At 52.5% G+C, this 19,979-nt stretch overlaps 1 protein-coding gene across 3 annotated transcripts in view; it reads left to right on the top strand.

Annotated features, from left to right (window-relative positions):
- AP1B1 (adaptor related protein complex 1 subunit beta 1) overlaps window positions 1–19,979 on the top strand; it is a 51,769-nt gene that overhangs the window by 19,060 nt on the left and 12,730 nt on the right. For all 3 annotated transcript variants that reach the window (XM_082354711.1, XM_082354710.1, XM_082354712.1), the window contains 10 exons: window positions 3,689–3,794; window positions 6,326–6,461; window positions 7,232–7,477; window positions 8,687–8,877; window positions 9,686–9,907; window positions 12,380–12,500; window positions 12,858–12,953; window positions 13,967–14,082; window positions 14,431–14,596; window positions 19,818–19,916. In XM_082354711.1, coding sequence (XP_082210837.1) covers window positions 3,689–3,794; window positions 6,326–6,461; window positions 7,232–7,477; window positions 8,687–8,877; window positions 9,686–9,907; window positions 12,380–12,500; window positions 12,858–12,953; window positions 13,967–14,082; window positions 14,431–14,596; window positions 19,818–19,916 — 1,499 coding nt within the window. The remainder of the gene's footprint in view (window positions 1–3,688; window positions 3,795–6,325; window positions 6,462–7,231; window positions 7,478–8,686; window positions 8,878–9,685; window positions 9,908–12,379; window positions 12,501–12,857; window positions 12,954–13,966; window positions 14,083–14,430; window positions 14,597–19,817; window positions 19,917–19,979) is intronic.

Genomic DNA, 19,979 nt, shown 5'->3' with positions numbered 1-19,979 from the left:
GGCTTCTCATTGCAGTGGCTTCTCTTGTTGCAGAGCACGGGCTCTAGGCGTGCGGGCTTCAGTAGTCATGGCATGTGGGCTCAGTAGTTGTGGCTCGTGGGCTCAGTAGTTGTGGCTCACGGGCTCTAGAACGCAGGCTCAGTAGTTGTGGCGCACGGGCTTAGCTGCTCTGTGGCATGTGGGATCTTCCCGGACCAGGGCTCAAACCCGTGTCCCCTGCATTGGCAGGCGGATTCTTAACCACTGCGCCACCAGGGACATCCCCATTGTGGGGTCTTATCCTCCTCTTTCCTTGCCCGACCCTTCTGCTTGCTCCCTGTGGTAGTGGGGGGTGAGGGCGCATAGAGGCCTGGAAGCAAGTGGCAAGAATCACCGAGAGCATTTTGAACCTTGTGGATCCGGAAATTTGAACTGCGGATGGTGTAAGAAGTATGACTACTTCTTTCAGAATTCCAGAAGGAAAAAGCATTAGCTCCAAATATAGAAAAAAGCCCTCTTTTGTTCCCCGTGGCTTTAAATTGTTAAAAATGATGCCCCACCGCCCAGAGGAAAGAAAGCACACAATCCTGTCAGCAACGGCACAGTGGTATCTGTGCATGTTTGGTCCTTATCGTTGGGCATATGTTTTACGTGGTTGAAGTCAGAGTTTATATCCTGTTTTTCATCTGACATTATCATAAACGTTTTCCCACAGTTCTGAAGACTCAGTCTGTTGAGTTGCTGCATCAAAATTTGCTAAGCTAGTCTTGTATTGTTTGGGTATTACCGTTGATTTTGCTTTTCGGGAAATGGAGTTTGTTGTAGTGGCTGACAAATGCGCTTTAACCCTGTAAGCATCTTTCTGGCTGGCCCTTCCTTCCTCCTTCCTTCCCTCCAAGTGAGATTAACTCTCGCCTGCTGACCAGATGAGGAGAGTTTGTTGTTGGGTCAGCTGAGCCAGGACCTGCAGTCCCCTCATCAGGTGGTTCATTTCTCAGTCCAGCCAGTTTTCCTGTGTCTCTTCCATGTGCAGCGGAGGAGACAAATGGAGTCTCTGACCTGGCTTTGCTTGTCCTTGGGCAGAGAGGACAGTTTATTTATTTATTTATCTATTTATTTTGATTTAAAATTTTTTTATTTTATTTATTTATTTTTGGCTGTGTTGGGTCTTCATTGCTGCACGCGGGCTTTCTCTCGTTGTGGCGAGCGGAGACTCCTCTTCGTTGCGGTGCGCGGGCTTCTCATTGTGGTGGCTTCTCTTGTGGAGCACGGGCTCTAGGCGCACGGACTTCAGAAGTTGTGGCGAGCGGGCTCTAGAGCACAGGCTCAGTAGTTGTGGCGCACGGGCTTAGTTGTTCCGCGGCCTGTGGGATCTTCCCGGACCAGGGATCAAACCTGTGTCCCCTGCATTGGCAGGCAGATTCTTATCCAGTGAGCCACCAGGGAAGCCTGAGAGGACAGTTTATTAAGTAGTAATCACTCTAAAGGGCAGTGGGTGCTGTGATAAGGGAGGGGCAGGGCCCGTGGGAGGGCTAGGGTGGAGCTAGACAGATAAATGGGGGCAGAGTGAGTGCTGGCCCAGGTCCATCAGGGAAAGGAAAGCCTAGGCACAAGTTATGAAGAGTGTGATGGAAGAAAGGTTGGAGAGGTGTGTGGGGCCTGGCGAGCCAGGTCAGAGTGGGTGAACAGTGCCAAGTAAACTAGGGTGTCAGTAGTGGGGTTTTTTTTATGGGTTTTCTTTTGAGGAGAATGTCTAGAGAAATGTCTGGGACCAAATTTGACATCATTGATGGTTTTAGGCAGAGGGAGGTCAGAGGCAGATTCTAATCAAGGATCGAAGTGGGTGAGGCTGTGGGGAGGCAGGGAGACCAGAACCACAGTTCGCATGAGAGATGATGCTGCCTGAGCTGGGGAGGAAGGCGGGGGTGTTGGGGATAGAATTGGATGCCTCGTATGTGATTGAGGAGGTAGGCTTGGTGACTGGTTGGATTTCGGGCACATTATAGGAAGGAGGCATTTCTGAAGCAGGCAGATCCCGGGATCACCCCACTAGCCTTCTTGGGGCCAAGGTGACTGGGGACTAGATCCATCAATTGACTGCCGGTTGTACTGAATCTGGCCGAACACCTCAAACAAAGCAGGGGCAGCCCAGCAGCAAGGCCCAGGGTCAGTCACATGGTCTCTTGGATCCCATAGCAGGGACACAGCCCCCTTAGTCTCTTGGAGGAGAAGGGCGTGTGTTCCTTCAGCTCTCCAGAGCCTTGGATTTGAACTGCAAGGTCTGCAGATTCCTTCTGGCTCTGTTGAGCAATATCCTCAGTGTGGCCTTGCCCGGGCTGTGCTGCATGATTGTTCTTATTTAACCTGCTTACGGTCTCTCATCTCAAGTTCTTTGCTGAACACCACATTGCTCAGTCATTAAAAAAATTTTTTAAAAAAGAACAAAACAAAAAAACCCTGTTAGTTTTCTTTTTTTCACTGTAAATCCATCTAGAACTTCTAGCACTTCCCCCCACATGATAGTTTCTGCTTCACCCCCAACCCAAGTAACTTGAGAGGGAAGCCTGGGACTCTCCTACAAAAGAGGGAGCCAAGACAGAGGTTCACGTGGTAAATTAGTAATAATAGCGACCACCTTTAATGCAGGCCACTGAGTGCAAGGCACTGAGCCGAGTGTTTTGCATCTATTACATGAGAAGAGTCAAGGCCCCAGGCAAGGCAGAGCGTACAGACAAGGAAATGGTTTCAGAGAAGCAGGGTGAATGTCCTGGGTCGGCCAGAGCACATGGGCTTTGGAGCTGGCAGACCTGGTTTTGAATCTTAGCCTTCCTCCTCATGGCTGTGTCCTTGGGCAAGTTCCTGAACCTCTTCTAGCCTCCATTTGCTCATCTGCAAAATGGGGGCAAGTGTGGAGTTGTTGTGAGGGTGCAATGAGAAAAGGTGTGGGAAGAAGTTAGGGAGGTGCCTGGCTTAGAGAAAGGCTCAGGAAAGGCTGGCTGCAGCTGGTTTGAGGGCAGGAGGCCTGTCTCACTCCAGCATCTGCCCTCTTAACCTGTTATTGGGGTTATCAGGCCCCTGACTACCTCTCCATGGCAGGGCCCTGAACAGTCCTACTTCCTCGTTTGCTTTTTCTAGATCATCAAGTTCTTAAGAACAGTTTATTAAGTGCTAGAGCCCTCGTGGGACAGCTGAATTCTCATTTTCAGAGCCGAGCAACCACTTGTGGCTCAGGAAGTGAAACCCTGAGTGAGCTCTTTTAACTCGAAGCTCTAGGAAAACAGGAAAAGCCTATGTGTTGAAACTGAGCAAATCCTGCCCTTTTCCCTCAAACTTTAGGTCCCCAGGTTCCATCCCACGCTGCTTTGAGGGCTTTGGGTGAGGGTGGCTGAGGAGAGCTTTGCTTCCCTCGGCATGTTTTTAGCCATCTGGCTGAGCAGGACCTGGCAGCACACTTTTTGTCTCCCTCAGAACCTCTGTAGCTTCCATGGCTCCTCTCCCCTCAATCTGACGTGATCTCCAACCTTCCATCCTGGTAATTCAGAGTTGTTTCCCTTGCTGCCTGCCCACCCAGGGCCAGGGCCTGAAGCTGCCTTCAGCGGGCAGCACAGAGTGTCTTCCCTGCCTCCCTCCCATTCTTTTGGAAGTTGGGGACTGGGAATCGCCCCTTGGCAGAGTGGAAATGGATCACTCATGCTGCCTCCTTTTTTAGGGGAGATCTTCGAGCTGAAGGCAGAGCTGAACAGTGACAAGAAGGAGAAGAAGAAGGAGGCGGTGAAGAAAGTGATTGCGTCCATGACCGTGGGCAAAGACGTCAGGTGTGCAGGAGTAGGCCGGCTGGCAGCTGGAGGCAGCTGACAGAGGGAAGCTTTTGAGTTTGGGTCCAGTTCAGTCCCTCCTTAAAGGTATCCCTAGGGACCCATGTCTCCCCTGGTGTAGCTCCCTTCACAGATCTTTCCAAATAGAAGGTTTTGTTTGCAGAGGGGTCATGCGCTCAAATGTTGATGGGGTCAGGCAGTAATGGAGCAAGTGAAGTGGGCTGGGCCGAAAAAGCAACAGGCAATGCAGTGGATGTGCTGTGAGCCCTGTCAGAAACTCCAGAGGATGCTGCCTGCTGGGGAAAATGACCCCAGTGGGACCAGGTCTTTTGGTTTTTAAAAAGAACAGGGAATCTGGATTTTTCATTTTAAATCTCCTTGTTTTAGATTGCCAGATGAGGGAATTCCCTGGCAGTCCAGTGGTTAAGACTTGGCGCTTTCACTGCTGTGGCCCCGGGTTCAATCCCTGGTCAGGGAACTAAGATCCCACAAGCCATGTGGTGTGGCCAAAAAAAAAAAAAAAAATTGCCAGATAATACTAAACAAACAAATAAACACTGTGCAAGTAAAACACACCTGCACGTTGGGCTCGTTAAATTTGTTGTCAGTTTGCAGCCTGGTGCATCTGGTGTGCATCTGTTGCCAGAGCAGATCACATGTTGAATTGTGGCCACTCCTTTGCTCATGCATCTCCCCAGCCTGGAACGTCCCTTCCCCTTGTCCATTTACACTGCTGCCTCCCTCATCATGCCAGCTGACTACCCTGAACATGCAGCGTTTGCTGTGTTCCTGTCGCCTGGCACTAATTGTAGACTGTCCTCTTCTTATGTATACTTGTGCTTACCTGCCCACCACATTGTTGAGTCCCCAAGGACAGGAGCTGGGTTCTATGACAACTTAACACTTGCACAGTGTTTGAGAGTCAGCAAAACACTTTTAAATGTTTTCCTGGCAATTCCCATACTGTAGGTAAGGATATTTTTCCTTCCAAAGAAACCAGAAACAATGACTGCCCCATGGTCACATGGTTAATGGCGGAACTGGACTCATGCTCAGCCCTTCTGAAATCCAGACCCAGGGTGCTTTCCCCCATTCCCTCTCGTTTGGGCCCCTTTGGTGCCCAGTCCTGTGCCTCATAGGCCTGGGTGCTCACGTGGAGCAGCTCCCCATCTGGATCCCTCAGCAGGAACCCACAGCTCCAGACTTCTCCATGGATTTCCCTGTCCCATTGCCATGCTCAGCAAGGGGCCTCCTGACAGCACACAGTAGAAACAGTTCTGCAGAGAAACCTGCTGAGGACACAGCGGCAAAGGAATCAGGCGTCTGCTGGAAAACTGGGCCTCCTTCCAAGACAGATTCTTCCCAGGACAAAGCTGCTTTCCTTCAACCAGAACACCCCTGTCACAGAGGAGGCACCTCTGTCATCTCAAATGGGCTTGTTGTGCTGATGTAACGGGCCCAAAAGAGCAAGTCAGGCCTCTCAGCTCCCCCCCTTCCTGGTTCGTCGTCTTCCAAGGTGATGCATCAGCTTCAGCACTGACTGGACTCTCCTGCCTGTCGGGGCTCAGGAAATTCGCTTTGACCTCTTAAGTCTGTGTTACCGGGTCCTTGCCCATAAAATCACGAAAATTGAGAAGGGAGGTGATAGATAATTCCAGAGACAGAAAATTGACCACTAACCATATTTCACATGTCAAGGGGCCTGTGACCCTGGGACTGTGGGGTACCATGTTGGGAAGGGTTCTGCCCAGTATAACAGTGGTCCTGAGCATGGGCTTTGGACTCAGACCTGGTGCCTTAGGCAATTGTTTGATATTTGTGAACCTCAGTATTGTCTTCCGTAAAGTGGGGGTAATCCACTGACTTCTCAGGGCTGTTAAACGAGATCATTATGTAAAGCCCCTAGCACCAAGCCTGGCGTGTAGCGTGTGCTCTGTACACACGGGCTGGTTCTTAGTGGGTGCCTTGTAGTGACTGCAGCCCAGCCCACCCCTGCTCCCCTAAGCCCTCTGCAACCAGCAGCCCAATATAAGCGGCCATGTCAAGTATCAGAGAAGGAAAAACAATCGTTTTCATTTCTGTAGCACCTCCTAGATGTCAAGGACTAGATACCTTAAGTATGTTGTCTCTTTCAGTTATCACAAGGGCCCTGTGAAATGGGGTTTTGTTATATCTTTCTTGCAAATGAGGAAGCTGCAACTGGGGATAAAAGAATTTTCCCAACTTGATTCAGCCAGCAAGAGGCAGAGCTGGGTTTGAGCCAGGTCAGATGGGCTCTAGAGCTCATGTTTGAACCCTGTGTAAAGAACAGAGGACTTTTTTGCTTTTAAAGTCACCCTTTGGAATTCCATTTCTACCAACAGATGTTCACGGTAATGGAGCTGTTACCCTGCCTTTTACTAAGAAGTCCTGTTATATTTTCCTTCCCTCCTTCCCACTCACCCTCCTCCCCAGCCCCCATTAGCTGCCTGAAAAGTCTTCCTCTTCTTTTTTTTCACCTTTCCCACATTGACGCTGCTTTGACCTTCCAGTGCCCTCTTCCCCGACGTGGTGAACTGTATGCAGACGGACAACCTGGAACTGAAGAAGCTGGTGTACCTGTACTTGATGAACTATGCCAAGAGTCAGCCTGACATGGCCATCATGGCCGTCAACACCTTTGTGAAGGTAAGTAGAAGCTTGGTGTGGGGCTGGGGTGCTCTCTGCTCCATCTCCCCTCAGTCTCCCGGGGTGGGGCGCTACAGCCCTGGGTAGAAACACGGAGGATCCTTTCCAGGCCGTCTGACTCCCAGCCTGGGGGCCTCTTCCTCCAGCAGAGGGCTCCCGTTGTCTCCAGAAAATCTGATGCTACAGACCCTGCTAACTCATTCCATGTGAGGTAGCCCCAGGCCTTTTGATCCCCGTGTGCCCTGGGGTGAGCCATGGCCCTGTGTCATTTGCCAGCTCAGGATGCAGCATGTGTCTGAGGGCTTCCGTATTGCCCTTCTAGACTTCGCTCCTTTCTGCATGTTCTGTCCTCCACATTGAGGAGAAACAGGGACTTGCGTTGTCAGCTCTGTGCACCTTTAAAACCTTAGCTCCCCAGCCCTGTCGATGCTTAGATGTGGGCGAATGAGGGTTCTGTGGCCCAGTGGGAAGATTGAGGGTTGTGGTGCTAGGTGGACGCGGCTTGAATTGTGGCTCTGCTCTGTGACCGGGTGAGCTCCCGACCTTCCTGAGGGCCTCAGCTCCCTCACCTGTGAAATGGGAACAGTATTGTGTGTCTGCTGTGAGGATCAGAGGGAACAGTGCAAAGCCTGGTATCTGGCAGATGCTACATGCCCACACATGGCACTTACTTTTGGTGCTGTTGGCCGCAGTCGGTGGGAGATCCCACAACAGCTGTCTAATGTTGCTCAGTTCGCCCCTGCCCCCGGCCAATGGCTGGTTTCCCTCAGGACTGTGAGGACCCCAACCCCCTGATCCGGGCCCTGGCTGTGCGGACCATGGGCTGCATCCGCGTTGACAAGATCACAGAGTACCTGTGCGAGCCACTCCGGAAGTGCCTGAAGGACGAGGACCCATATGTGCGCAAGACGGCGGCCGTGTGCGTGGCCAAGCTCCACGACATCAATGCCCAGCTGGTAGAGGACCAAGGCTTCCTGGATACCCTTAAAGACCTCATCTCTGACTCTAACCCCATGGTAAGTCTCTGCCACCAACCCTGCCACCTCCACCACCTCCAGGGTTGCTTGGGAAGACCTCTGCTTGACCCTCCACCAGGCAGCCCCAGTTCTTGGAAGTCAGAGCCCAGCGGGGTGGGCTAGCTGTTTTCCTACCCGCAGTGGTTTGGGCGCCATCTTTGGAGTGAACTAGACCTGGATTCCCTTCTCTGTACAGCCCTCTCTAAGGAGCTGTGTGACCTCAGGCATCCTGCCTAACCTTCCAGAGTCCTCTTTTCTTCATCAGTAAGATGGATCTAATTCTGCATGGCTGCCGGGGGTGTTGGGAGGCTTAAGCCATTAAGGTAATGTGCCTGGCATACAGTGGGTGTGCACCCAAGACTAGTACCCTCCTTCCCCTTCCAGTCACTGTCATTGTCACCGTCCTCTCACCAAGACTGTCAGAGAGCTCTGAATGTGAGGTACTTCTCCCTTTCCCCACTTCTTTGCAGGGTTGTAGAGAATCACCCTTGAAGTAGTGTAGCCTGGAGGGCAGGGCACCAGAACACAGCTGGGAGGGGAGCTGGTCTTCTCACGGCTGGTGATGGCAGCAGTTTGGAGAACAGTTCGGTAGGGCCATGTTTAAAATGAAATGTACAACCCACCTGGCCGAGACGTCTCATTCTGTGTCTCTCTGAAACACTGATCACACACGGGTGCCGAGTGGCCAGTACGGCGATGGCCATGGGAGCACTGCTTGGTTACGGGAAAGTTGAAAACCACGCAGAACACACATGAAAACAACTGCTCTGGTGGAACTGGGTTGCAGGCCCAGAGCTTCACCTGGCAACCCCTCTGTGCTCTAGCCTCTCCAGCCCCCGAGGGGCTCTGCAGGAGGAACCTTCTAGCTCTGAGAAGCACAGTTGTCAGCTCCCACAGTGAGCTGCTGTAACTGGTAGAGCGGTACTGCGTGTTAGGTAGCAGGGAGCGCTATTTTTTGTAGGAACTTGGAGCTAGATCTTTCTTGTTTTGTGTTTTTCTTTATTGGCAGGTGCACTGACTTTAGTTTCAGCTTACAGAGGAGTCAGTAGGGTGCGTGCTTGGAGTGGGTCTTGGTGCTCCAGACCCTGCCCTTCAGGTCATATTCCTTTCAGGATGTTTGAGCTCTGACTGGCCAACATCATTAGCCTCACTGCCTCCCTGGCCTGAGAGCAGCGTCCCAGCCTCTGCCCCTTCCACCCTCTCAACCAGGTGGTGGCAAACGCAGTGGCTGCCCTCTCGGAGATTGCCGAGTCTCACCCCAGCAGCAACCTGCTCGACCTGAACCCGCAGTCCATTAACAAGCTGCTGACGGCCCTGAACGAGTGCACCGAGTGGGGCCAGATCTTCATCCTGGACTGCCTGGCCAACTACACACCCAAGGACGACCGGGAGGCCCAGAGGTAAGAGGCTGCCCTTGCTTGCCGGCCTCACCGGGCCCCGGGGTGGGAGGCTCCAACCATGAGCTGGCCTCAGGCCTCCAGGGGGCTTCTTTCCAGGCCTTGCCCCACAGACCATCCTCAGATACAGAGCCAGGTTGGCAGTGGTGTTGCTTCGGGCAGTCAGCTCACTGCTCTCTGAGGGCACAGAACAGAAGCCAGGGCCTGACCTGGGAGCTGACAGAGAGATCTAGGTCACTGCGGGCTGAGGAAAGAGGTGGACAGCATGAGAGCCACCACTCGTTGAATTCTTACTGGGTGCCTGAGGCTCTGCTGGGTGCTTCCTACGCGTTAGATAATCTTTAAAGAAACTCTGTGAAGGCAGCGCCATCATTGTCCCCGTTTTACAGGTAGGGAAACTCTGGCCTAGGGAGGTGGAAGAAATCACCTAGGTCACCCAGCTGGGTCTCCCGTGACTCTTGGTCCTAACCAACATGGTATCCTGCCCCTTTTGAATGCCCTCACAACAGAAGGGAGTGAGTTGACATTCATCCAGTGTTTACTGACTGCCAGGCACTGTGCTCAGTGCTGTACATGCATTGTCTCATTTAAGCCCCCAGCAACCGTGTGAAGTTGGCATCATCATCTCCATTTTTTTAGATGAGGAAACTTGAGGCTCAGAGTGGTTTTAACCTGCTTGGGGTCAGTTAGCAGGAAACAGAACCAGGAGCTAGGTCTTCCTCCTACAGAAGACATGCTATCTTGATAACTAAAAACAGGGTGTTTCCCCTTGCTTGTCTCTGCTATTTGTCCCCCTCGGAATGGACCGCAGCATCTGTGAGCGGGTCACCCCCAGGCTCTCCCACGCCAACTCCGCTGTAGTGTTGTCTGCTGTGAAGGTGCTGATGAAGTTCATGGAGATGTTGTCCAAGGACCTGGACTACTACGGCACGCTGCTCAAGAAGCTGGCCCCGCCCCTGGTCACACTGCTGTCGGCCGAGCCGGAGCTGCAGTACGTGGCCCTGCGAAACATCAACCTCATCGTGCAGAAAAGGTACTGGGACCACCACATATGGGTAGTGTGTGCCCTGGTGGGGGATCTCCTGCTGGGAACAGGGGCTCTGAAGGGAAACTGACCTGTCACCGTGCAGGATGTCTCAACAGCTTAACCCAGGAGTTCTGAGCCACCGGCATCTTTGTCCCACAGGGGACATTTGACAATGTCTGGAGACATTTTTGGTTGTCACAGTGGGGGCTGCTACTGGCATCTAGTGGGTGGAAGTCAGGGATGCTGCTCAACATCCTACAGTGCACAGGACAGCTCTGCCCCCCCATAGAACTATCCATACCAAAATGTCAGTAGTGCTGAGGTTGGGAAACCTTGGCTTAGCCTAACCAGGTAGCATGCCGGATAAAGGCGAGCGTGCACTTCTTAACCATGGAGAGTGGATGGTGCACAGTCCACACAGCCTTCCTGAAACAGGCTGTAAGATCGTGTATGTGTGCGCATGCTCATTTTTCCTGGGTAGGAGTCCATAGCTCTAGAGGCTGGAGGACTCCAAGACGAGGCGCCATGGATTTTGCATCAGCCTCGGGGCCGCTCAGAATGCTGAGCAGCCAGTTTCCATCCACCCAGTAAGAATGACCACAGTAGTGAGCCACTGCTCGAGGGAAGGCACCTGACACCTGGGGTGGGTTGGGCCAAAAAACAAGGACCGATCCAGTAAGGGTGCCGGGCAGCTCCGTGGAGTGGGGCCAGACTCTACAGTTCTACTTCCAGCCTCTTTGGTCAAATGGCTGGATCAGCAACTAACTCAAAAGCAGAACAAGGGCCTCTTGTGAGCAGGGAGCATGTGTGGAAGACCACACATGCTCCCTGTCCTTATAGCTTCAGTCTGGTTCTTAGTACACACATGGGGGCCCAGAAAGATCAGTGGAATTCAGACATTTGTAAAGGTTTGGGAGGTAAATTGGGGCAAGCTTTCTGAGTGCCTGAACAAAGGGATGAGACTAGGGATTACAGTTGCAGTGTGGGGTTTAGTGAGGTGTCGTGACCTGTGGATCCCAATCAGCAGGAGGGGCTCCCTGTGCTATATTTAACAAGGCAAACCTCCTAAGAAGTTGACCCTGTTGCTGAGGCACCACCAGGCCCAGGCCCAACATGCTGTTGGGCAGCTTGTACCGAGTCCTGGTGGCAGAAATCACAGCTTCTGCCCCCCAGCTCAGGATCCTGCCTCGCTTTGCCAGAACCTCCCCGCAGCCTGCTCAGCAGCACTGAGGACCACCCTGGGCAGGGTCCCTCCTTTCTCTTTGCTGGGTCTTCTCGCCTCTTCACCGTCTGTCCTCATTCCTTTTTGTTCCTCCTCTCTTTTCTGGAAAGGGTGTGGGAGTAGGAGTCAGGTAGGGGTGGTGACTCTCATCTTGCTCCCGCCCTTATTAGCACTAGATGTGTGACCTAGGGCAGGCCCCTCTCCCCCCAGGTTTCCTCAGCTAAGAAAAATGGGGTGGGTGGTGCCGGTGAGGGAGGAGCAATGACACTGGCGACAGTTCCTGCCTAGCAAGTGCCTCCTCTGAGGCAGATATGGATCATGCTAGATGCTTTGCATCTACCTCTCACAACAGCCCTGTTATGTAGGTGTCTGTGTCGGGATCCCCAGGACCAGCCCCCCACACACACACACTTAGAGATTCACTAGAAGGACTCACAGGAGACAGCATATCATTGTTTTCATAGCTGAGGTTTATCATCGACCTAGTAGGGCTGCACAGCTGGATCATGAGGGAGAAAGACAGGTGGAGTCTGGAGGAATCCTCGTGCAGGCTTCCCATGGGGGGGGGGGTCACACAGAGAATGTTTCTCCCCCAGCGACAGTGCAGCAGCATGTGTGTAATGTTTCTGCCCAGGGATGCCTGTTTGAGACTTAGCACCTTGGGTTTTTTTGGGGGGGACGAGTGATAAAGGCACCCTCTGCCTGACACCTACCAAAATTCCAGGCTCCTAGAAGGAAAGCAGGTGTTCAGCAAAAACCATGTTGTTTATACAAACAGTCAAGGCACAGTTAACCACCTTTATCATTTAGGGAACAGTGAGAGCACTCCCAAAAGGTGAATTCCCAGATGCCAGGCCTTTCTAAGACTGGCAACTCGGGCCTGCAAAGGTAATGCTTCCGACACAGAACGCTTCCTATTCCGTGAGTGAGGGAACGGGCCTGAGGTCACCAGCTAGGATTGGAACTGAGGCCTGACTCCCAAGCCTGTTGCCTGATGCCTGTGGCCTCTTGAATGTGAACTGTTTCTTGTTCATATTCCCTCTTCCCTTCCTGGCATGTGGTTGGACACACAGGGGCCGGTCAGAACCTTGGTTGGCAGGTCCTGTGCCCAGGAGCGTGCAGACATGGGGGCGACTGCTTTCACGGATGTCAGTTTCCATGTCCGACCCCAGAAATGTCCCAGCAAATGTGGAAGGGTTTTCTCACAGGGCCTATGACTTGCTCTTTGCTCTTCGGGCAACCTTGCCCACCACCAGGCCTGAGATCCTGAAGCACGAGATGAAGGTGTTCTTTGTGAAGTACAATGACCCCATCTACGTGAAGCTGGAGAAGCTGGACATCATGATCCGCCTGGCCTCCCAGGCCAACATCGCCCAGGTCAGCAGAGGGTGGTGCCCAGGTGGGCTCTGTGAGCAAACTCTCCACAAATGTTAACTGATATTTTTGTGATTAAAGAGTTTGTTCTCTCTGTTATTACTTCACATCCATTGAAGTGGTAGTTAGGTGGATATGTTAGCTAGATCAACCAAACTAAGGATTGTCCATCCCTGCCAATTAGTCCTTCCTGTTTTCCTCTTGGGGCACATGACAGCTCTCTCTCTCCCTTGGAACTTCCACCTCGAACAGGAGGCAGAATCCCACCCTTCTAGGGGTATGTGCATACCCACAGCCCAGGGGTGTTCCAGGAGGTTGCCCTGCCAGATCCCCCCAACTGCATCTTTGTTTGTGCCACAGGTGTTGGCCGAGCTGAAAGAGTACGCGACAGAGGTGGATGTGGACTTTGTACGGAAGGCTGTGCGAGCCATTGGCCGTTGCGCCATCAAGGTGGAGGTGAGGCTCTGAGACTCTGTCCTTGGCGGGGGGAAGGAGGAAAGGAAAGGAAGCTGAAACCAGGAAACCAGTCTGATTCCAGCAGAATCTGCCAGCTGCTCATGGTCCAGGAAGGCCTGAGGGTCACAACTGGAGCCCCCAAGGCACCCACGGTACAGATTTGGTTAGGCTCCTTCTCATCTGTAATCTCCCTTGGGCCTCTGAGTTGCTGCAGGTGAAATTAGCCCGTCATCGTCAGGGGTCTCCTGCAGCATTAGCTAAGACAGTGTGGCAGCCCAAGCTGGTGGTGGCCCTGGTAGACTTAGCTCTCACTTTGTGGAGCTTTGGGGCAGGGGCTCTGCCTGTTGGACGTTTTGGCAGGTATCATGATTCAGCTGTCCATGTGCCCTTATCTTCAAATTCCCAAGGGTCATTCAGACCCCTGTGTCCTGGCACCTCATCCCTCCCATTCTCTGCCTCTGGAGAGGTTCCTTGATCACTGATCTGACTCTCCTTAAATGGGTCTCCTGGAGGCTAGGGGATCTGGGACAGCTGGTCACTTCAGCCCAGCCCCTTGAGACGTTTTCCGTTTGGCACCCGTGATGGCAGTCTGAGAAATCTCTCCCATAGAGCTTAGTGCAGCGTGATGGAGTAGAGGGGTGTGGGGAGGGCTGGTCCAAGCAGAGACCTCCTAAATGTTTTTGGTCACGGGAGCCCATTTTGTGGAACAAGTAGAAGTGAAGCCCTGCTCTCAGGGCTTGGCCTAGAAGAGCTCCAAAGACCCTCCCTGCTCTCAGAAGCTCTACTGGCCTTCTCCTCAGTCTAATTCTATCTCCCTGTGTCCCTGCCATCCCAGGACCATCATTTTGTACGCATTCTCCCACCTGTTACCTGCAGAGAGGGTTCTCCTGTTTTCCTGCTGTGAAAAGGAAGGCGGGCAAGGTGTGACTGAGCCCTTGACCAAGGCATGTTGGTCAGAGGTTCTGCTGGAAGTGGGTGCAAGGCCTTGCCCACACTCTCCTCTTCCCACACAGCAATCTGCCGAGCGCTGCGTGAGCACGCTGCTCGATCTCATCCAGACCAAGGTCAACTACGTGGTCCAGGAAGCCATCGTGGTCATCAAGGACATCTTCCGCAAGTACCCCAACAAGTACGTGGCTGCCCCCCCGCCCCATGAGGGTGTTGTGCCTCTGCCAGGGGCGGGCTGGTGGGGAGGAAAAGCAAGGAGGAGCCTCTCCCTCTTCCTTATTTTTTGCCGCAAACAGCATTCTCAAAAGAAACCCTTTATTTTTTTCTTATTTCTCCTGAGCCGCCCCTGCTCTGCTCCCCAGGCCCAAATAAGAACTAAAATGTAAAGGATAAAACTCAAATCCTGTTACTCGCCAGCCTCTCGGGCTCTTGTGGGGCAGCTGCCCGTCTCTGTTGGCCCCTCCTGGGCCTCCCCTGGGTGGCCCAGGCTCCCTCAGTGCTCATGTGCCGGCCGTGCCCTGGTCTCCAGGTATGAGAGTGTGATCGCCACGCTGTGCGAGAACCTGGACTCCCTGGACGAGCCTGAGGCCCGGGCCGCCATGATCTGGATTGTGGGCGAGTACGCCGAGCGGATAGACAATGCGGATGAGCTGCTGGAGAGCTTCCTAGAGGGCTTCCATGACGAGAGCACCCAGGTGAGACGTTGGGTGGCCTACTTGGGCACCTGCGGTCCCTCCTGCCCTGAAACCCTCCTCTCAGCCAGCAGGCCTCAGGGCCCTGCCCCTCCTAAAACTGCACTGACAGTGCGGACAGACACAGGAGTGTCGTATGGGCGACAGGTGTGGCCCCTTTGCTCCCACACTGCGGTACCTAAGGGGGACATGTGAGGACAGTCTGTGGTGGTGGATATTGAAGACTGCGAAAGTTTCTGGTTTTGTTTTAATTTTGTATTTATGTTTGGATAGGTAGTACATTGACTTGGTTCAAAATTGAAAAGACACAAAAGGATATATAGTGAAAATTCTGTTTCCTACCACTTTCCTGGTCACAAGTTCTCCTGGAGAACACCATGTTATTTATTGGTTTCTTGCGGGTACTTCTAGAGAGGGAGTTTAGGGACACGCCAGCCAGTTCCTCTACAGAGACATGAATAGTCAATTTTCATCGTTTGTGGTACTTATATTCCATAAAGTCAAACACTGATTTAGTAAGTGCTAAACCATTGCTCCCAGGAGAAATATAGAGTTGGGTTCCTACAAACCCCAGTCACAGCATTTTTATCAGCTGGTCAAGGTAAACCTTGTTTTATGTGTGTCTCTGTTTAGAGACACCTTATTTAATATATACTGTTGATTCATTAGCATTGAACTCATAGCCAGCAGCATTGTAACTCACGCCTGAACAAAGCTCATCTAACACATTTATTTTCTCTAAAAGGCACATCACAGCCTTCTTGTGCTTAGGAACACCAGACAGCGCTTTAGCACTACACTGGGGGAGGGGTGGGGGCATTTTAAACAGCAAAATCACCAACAGAAAGCACCAAAATGTGAAAGACATGGCACTAAGTAGACTGTGAAGAAGTCACTTGTTTACAATATGAGAGCTGAGACAGACGGCAGAGCACCGCCTCACTCGACCTCAGCTGGGGATGTGTACTTCAGGCAACTCGAATTTTTCCCTGCTATGCACGTCTGTGAATGACCGTGAAAACGCCACAAGCACTGATTTCAGGGTCACCAGTAAATTTTAGCAAGCAGACAAATTTGCATATGTGTCCTCTGTGAATAATGAGGATCGACTATATATATATATTTCCTTCTCACTTTTTTTTAAGATTTATTTATTTATTTATTTATTTTTGGCTGTGTTGGGTCTTCGTTGCTGCGCGCGGGCTTTCTCTAGTTGCGGCGAGCAGGGGCTACTGTTCGTTGCGGCACGCAGGCTTCTCATTGCAGTGACTTCTCTTGTTGCGGAGCACGGGCTCTAGGCACACGGGCTTCAGTAGTTGTGCTACACAGGCTCAGTAGTTGTGGCTTTCGGGCTCTAGAGCGCAGGCTCAGTAGTTGTGGCACACGGGCTTAGTTGCTCCATGGCGTGTGGGATCTTCCTGGACCAGGGCTCGAACCCGTGTCCCCTGCATTGGCAGGCAGATTCTTAACCACTGCACCACCAGGAAAGTCCCCTCACTTATTTTTAAATACTGATAGTAAACTATACAAATTGAAACTGTTCGGTACCTTTCATTTTCCCCCTTAAAAATACATTTGAAGGCCATGCCATTATTAATTATTAATTTATGCCATTATTAATTTATTAATTTACAGTTTCAGAGGAGTCCTTCATGCAGAAGGACCATGTTTGTTTAACCAGCCTCCCCTGACGGATATTTAGGTGTCCAAACTTCTGCTCTTTTAAACAGTACTGCTGTGAATAACCTGTGGAAAGCACATCTGCATGTGCAGCTGGAGGGTGAATTCTTAGAAGCACGATGCTAGGTAGAAGGGCCCGTGCATTGCAGGTTCAGGTTGCTGTAGCAGATTTCCCTGGGTGTGGAGATTGTTCTGGTTTACACTCCTGTCTCAGAGGTGGGAGAGTCCTCTCCTTACCTCCTTTGCCAGCCTAGTGCATGCTCAGACTTTATTTTTACCTATCTGATTGATAACAAATGGTACCTTGGTATAGTTTTGTTTGCATTTCTGTTTTGAGTGGGGTTGAACATCTGTACATTTGTATTCCCTCTTACGTGAACTGTCTGCTCATGCACGTGGGGCCTTTAAAATGTCTGTGAGCACAGAAATCTTAGCTGCCCAGCTGGCGCAGTGGAACCCAGTGGGTCAGACCCTGGACCTTGAATCGGAGATACCAGAGTCCAAACCCCTCTTCTGCCCCTTCCTGGCTTGCTGCCTTTATGCTAACCCTTCACCTGTCTGAGCCTCAGTTTCCTCATTTACAAAATGAGAGTCATAAGACTTTCCCTCATCCTGTGCTGTGAAAGTTAAATGGGATGCTTTGTGTAATGTCCCTAACATGTGCGCAGCCCCTAAATTAGAAGCACTCATTAATGGTGGTGTCGGTGTTGGTCAGAATTGGTTTAAAAGCACACTTGTCCAGGCAGAAAAGGGGACCTATGGGTTCCTGTAGCTGAGTCCAAGGAGCGTTCTCTCTTCTGCACCACTGGGTGAAGGTGCGTGGGCGGTGGCAGCGGGGCTGTCTGTGCCTTCCTTGGGTGGCGTTGTCCTTGGGCAGGCTCCCCACCAGTGAAGCTTGTGAGGGGTCAGTGCTTCCAGGCTACGTCCTTCTCACTTAGCAGCCCCGTAACTGCCTTCCCCTCAGTGGTTCCAGCAACAGTTCAGCCTGTTTGCATTACCCTGAGCCAGTCCCTGTCTCTGTGGATTGAGAGGGCCAGAGAGAAGGACAGTTCTCTGAGGGAAAGCCAGCGTTTCAAAGCCAGAAGATCGAATGGATGCGGGGTGGGAAAAACAACAGGTGTCCGTCACAAAATAATAATAGTAATTCCCACCGACTCCCACTGCCACCTGCCATGTCCAGCTGGCAGCCTGCCCCAGGGCTGCCTCCACTTCCACCGCACCAGCCTCCCTCCTTTGTCTGAGAAGCAAAGCCCAGTCTAGGCTGGTTTCTGCTCCTGTAGTCAGGTCCTGCTGGGATGACTGCAGAGGATGCCCTGTGGGGGTGTTTCTGCCTGTGGCTCCTCCCCCATTGTAGGATCTGGAGCATTAAACCCGCCAAGCCCATTTCCTCATCTCTAGCACAGGGTTCCTGCAAAGCTTATTGGATGTTGTGTGTAAACTGCCCACTCCAGCGCTCAGCAAACAGTAGTTGGGTGGTGATGGTGTTTTAATTAGGTGGCCTGCTTCCTTTGCCTCCTGGGTTCACAGCACAGTTCAGAGCTTTTATAAGAATACTTAATGCTTTGCAGTTTGGAAACTTATTTTATTTATTTATTTTTGGCTGCATTGGGTCTTCGTTGCTGTGCTGGCTTTCTCTAAGTTGCGGACCGTGGGCTCAGTAGTTGTGGTGCACGGACTTAGTTGCTCTGCGGCATGTGGGATCTTCCCGGACCAGGGCTCAAACCTGTGTCCCCTGCATTGGCAGGCGGAATCTTAACCACTGCGTCACTAGGGAAGTCCTAGGAACTTATTTTAGATTGTCTCTTTGAGCCCCCTCGTCCTGGCTCCTAAGCCTCTCCAGCCGTGGACAGGGAGCGCTGCATCTGGCCTGTCTGAGGGGAGGGGCAGCAGCATCTTGGCAGGGGGACTGCCCTGACCTGCAGGCGAACGGGGGCCTCAGTGTGTGTGGGGAGACTAGGTAGGGAGCTGAGGCAGCCCTGTTCCCAGGCAGCACTGCAGACCCGACAGTGATGAATGAGCGCTGGCAGCCAGCTGCCTGGGGTTGGGGAGAACTTGGTAAAGAGTCCCTGTGTGGCAGTTGTGGTGACGTTGACGATGATGACAGCTGTTGTGCATTGAGCAGAGGACACAGTCAGTTCTTTCCGTTTGTTGTCTCATTGACTCTTCCCATCAACTCTGTGAAGTGTTGCCTCCATTTTATAGATGAGGAAACAGACTCAGAAGTTAAATAGCTTGTCCAGGGTCACCAGCTGGTAAGTGGTAGAATCAGAGTTCAAATGAGGTGTGGTCTAACTCTGGCTCCAAGTAAGCTTCCACTGATTGCGTCTTCAGAGCTCACAAGAACCCCCTGAGGTAGGCCACACCTCTCCCTCAACGACTGAGGGTAAGTGCCTTTCTCTAGGCTACCCAGCCAGGGACTCGAGCCAGGTCTGAAAGCCAGTCCCCGAGCCGCCTCCTGCCTTGGACACAGCTAGCCTGCTCCTCTGCCATTGGCCCGTGTGTCACCAGATTGCAGGGACTCTGGATGCTTAGTCCCAGAAACAGACTGCATCCCCTCAATCCTGCCTCCTGCTGTCAGCCCGCCCTGCATACCAGGGCAGCTAAGCCATTTGTTTTTGTAAGTTCCCTCCTGCCGGACAGGCCCAGGAGGTGCAACCAGCCCTGTTGCCACCCTTCTGCCGCAGGCCTGTCCCTAGCACAGTCCGGGGAGCCTCAGGCTGTCCTCTTGTTCCAGGACTGACAAAATGCGATGGGGCTAAGGAAGGGCTATGCACAGAGAATTGTTCTTCAGAGGTGTGTTTTTAGTCAGCAGGTTTTTCTTAAGTGCCTGTTACACACCAGGCACTAGAATGAACAATAGCCAGGGATGCAGCAGTGACAGACACGATCCCTGCCCTCAAGGAGATCTCTCCGCAGGGCGGCCCTGTGGCTGGAAAGCATTTCCAGTACTGTGGGGTGGCGCCAGTGAGGGGGACAAGAGGCTACAGAAGTGGGAGGGGGCACAGGAGGCATGTTCAGGTGAAGGCAGTGGCAGGTGAGAGGTGGGGCTGGTGGGGGCGGGGCAGGAATGGTTCCCGCCCTCTGGTGGAAGCACAGTTCCTCACAACAGGCTGACTGTGTGAGCCCTGCTGCCCCAGTCTGCTGGGCATCCCTGGCACCTGTTCCACTTGTTGGCAGATGGTCTTTAATAAGCATACCAGGCACACGTGTTGCCTCCGTAAGCTGCGAGCTCCTGAAGGCTGTGAGGCCTGGAGCCCTGATGGGTTTCTGGGACCCTAGCGCTGCGCAGCAGCCTCCACCTGCCTGGGGTTGCCAGATAGCACCGTGGCCAGCTCCTTCCTGAGCAGTCGGGCCAAGGTCCAGGCTTCTCAGCACTACCTCACCCCTGCTGGACTTGGCCTGTTTGCATGGCTAACCCCAAACCCAGGAAAGCTGTTCTCAGTCTTTGAACATCATTTTCCCTCTCTGAGGTCCTCACCTGGTTTCCTACTGTCCCCACAAGAAGCTTACACTCCTTCCTCGCCTCCTCTCTGTCTTCCTGCAGGTCCAGCTGCAGCTGCTGACAGCCATCGTGAAACTCTTTCTGAAGAAGCCGACAGAGACCCAGGAGCTGGTGCAGCAGGTCCTCAGCTTGGCCACTCAGGTGGGTGCGCAGCCTCCCTGCTGTGCCCAGCACAGCCCTTGTTCCACGGAGGGAGCTTCAGTC

The sequence above is a fragment of the Balaenoptera borealis genome, assembly GCF_965194805.1.
Source record: "Balaenoptera borealis genome assembly, chromosome: 14".
NCBI lineage: Eukaryota > Metazoa > Chordata > Mammalia > Artiodactyla > Balaenopteridae > Balaenoptera > Balaenoptera borealis.
This window is presented reverse-complemented; position numbering and strand designations above follow the sequence as displayed.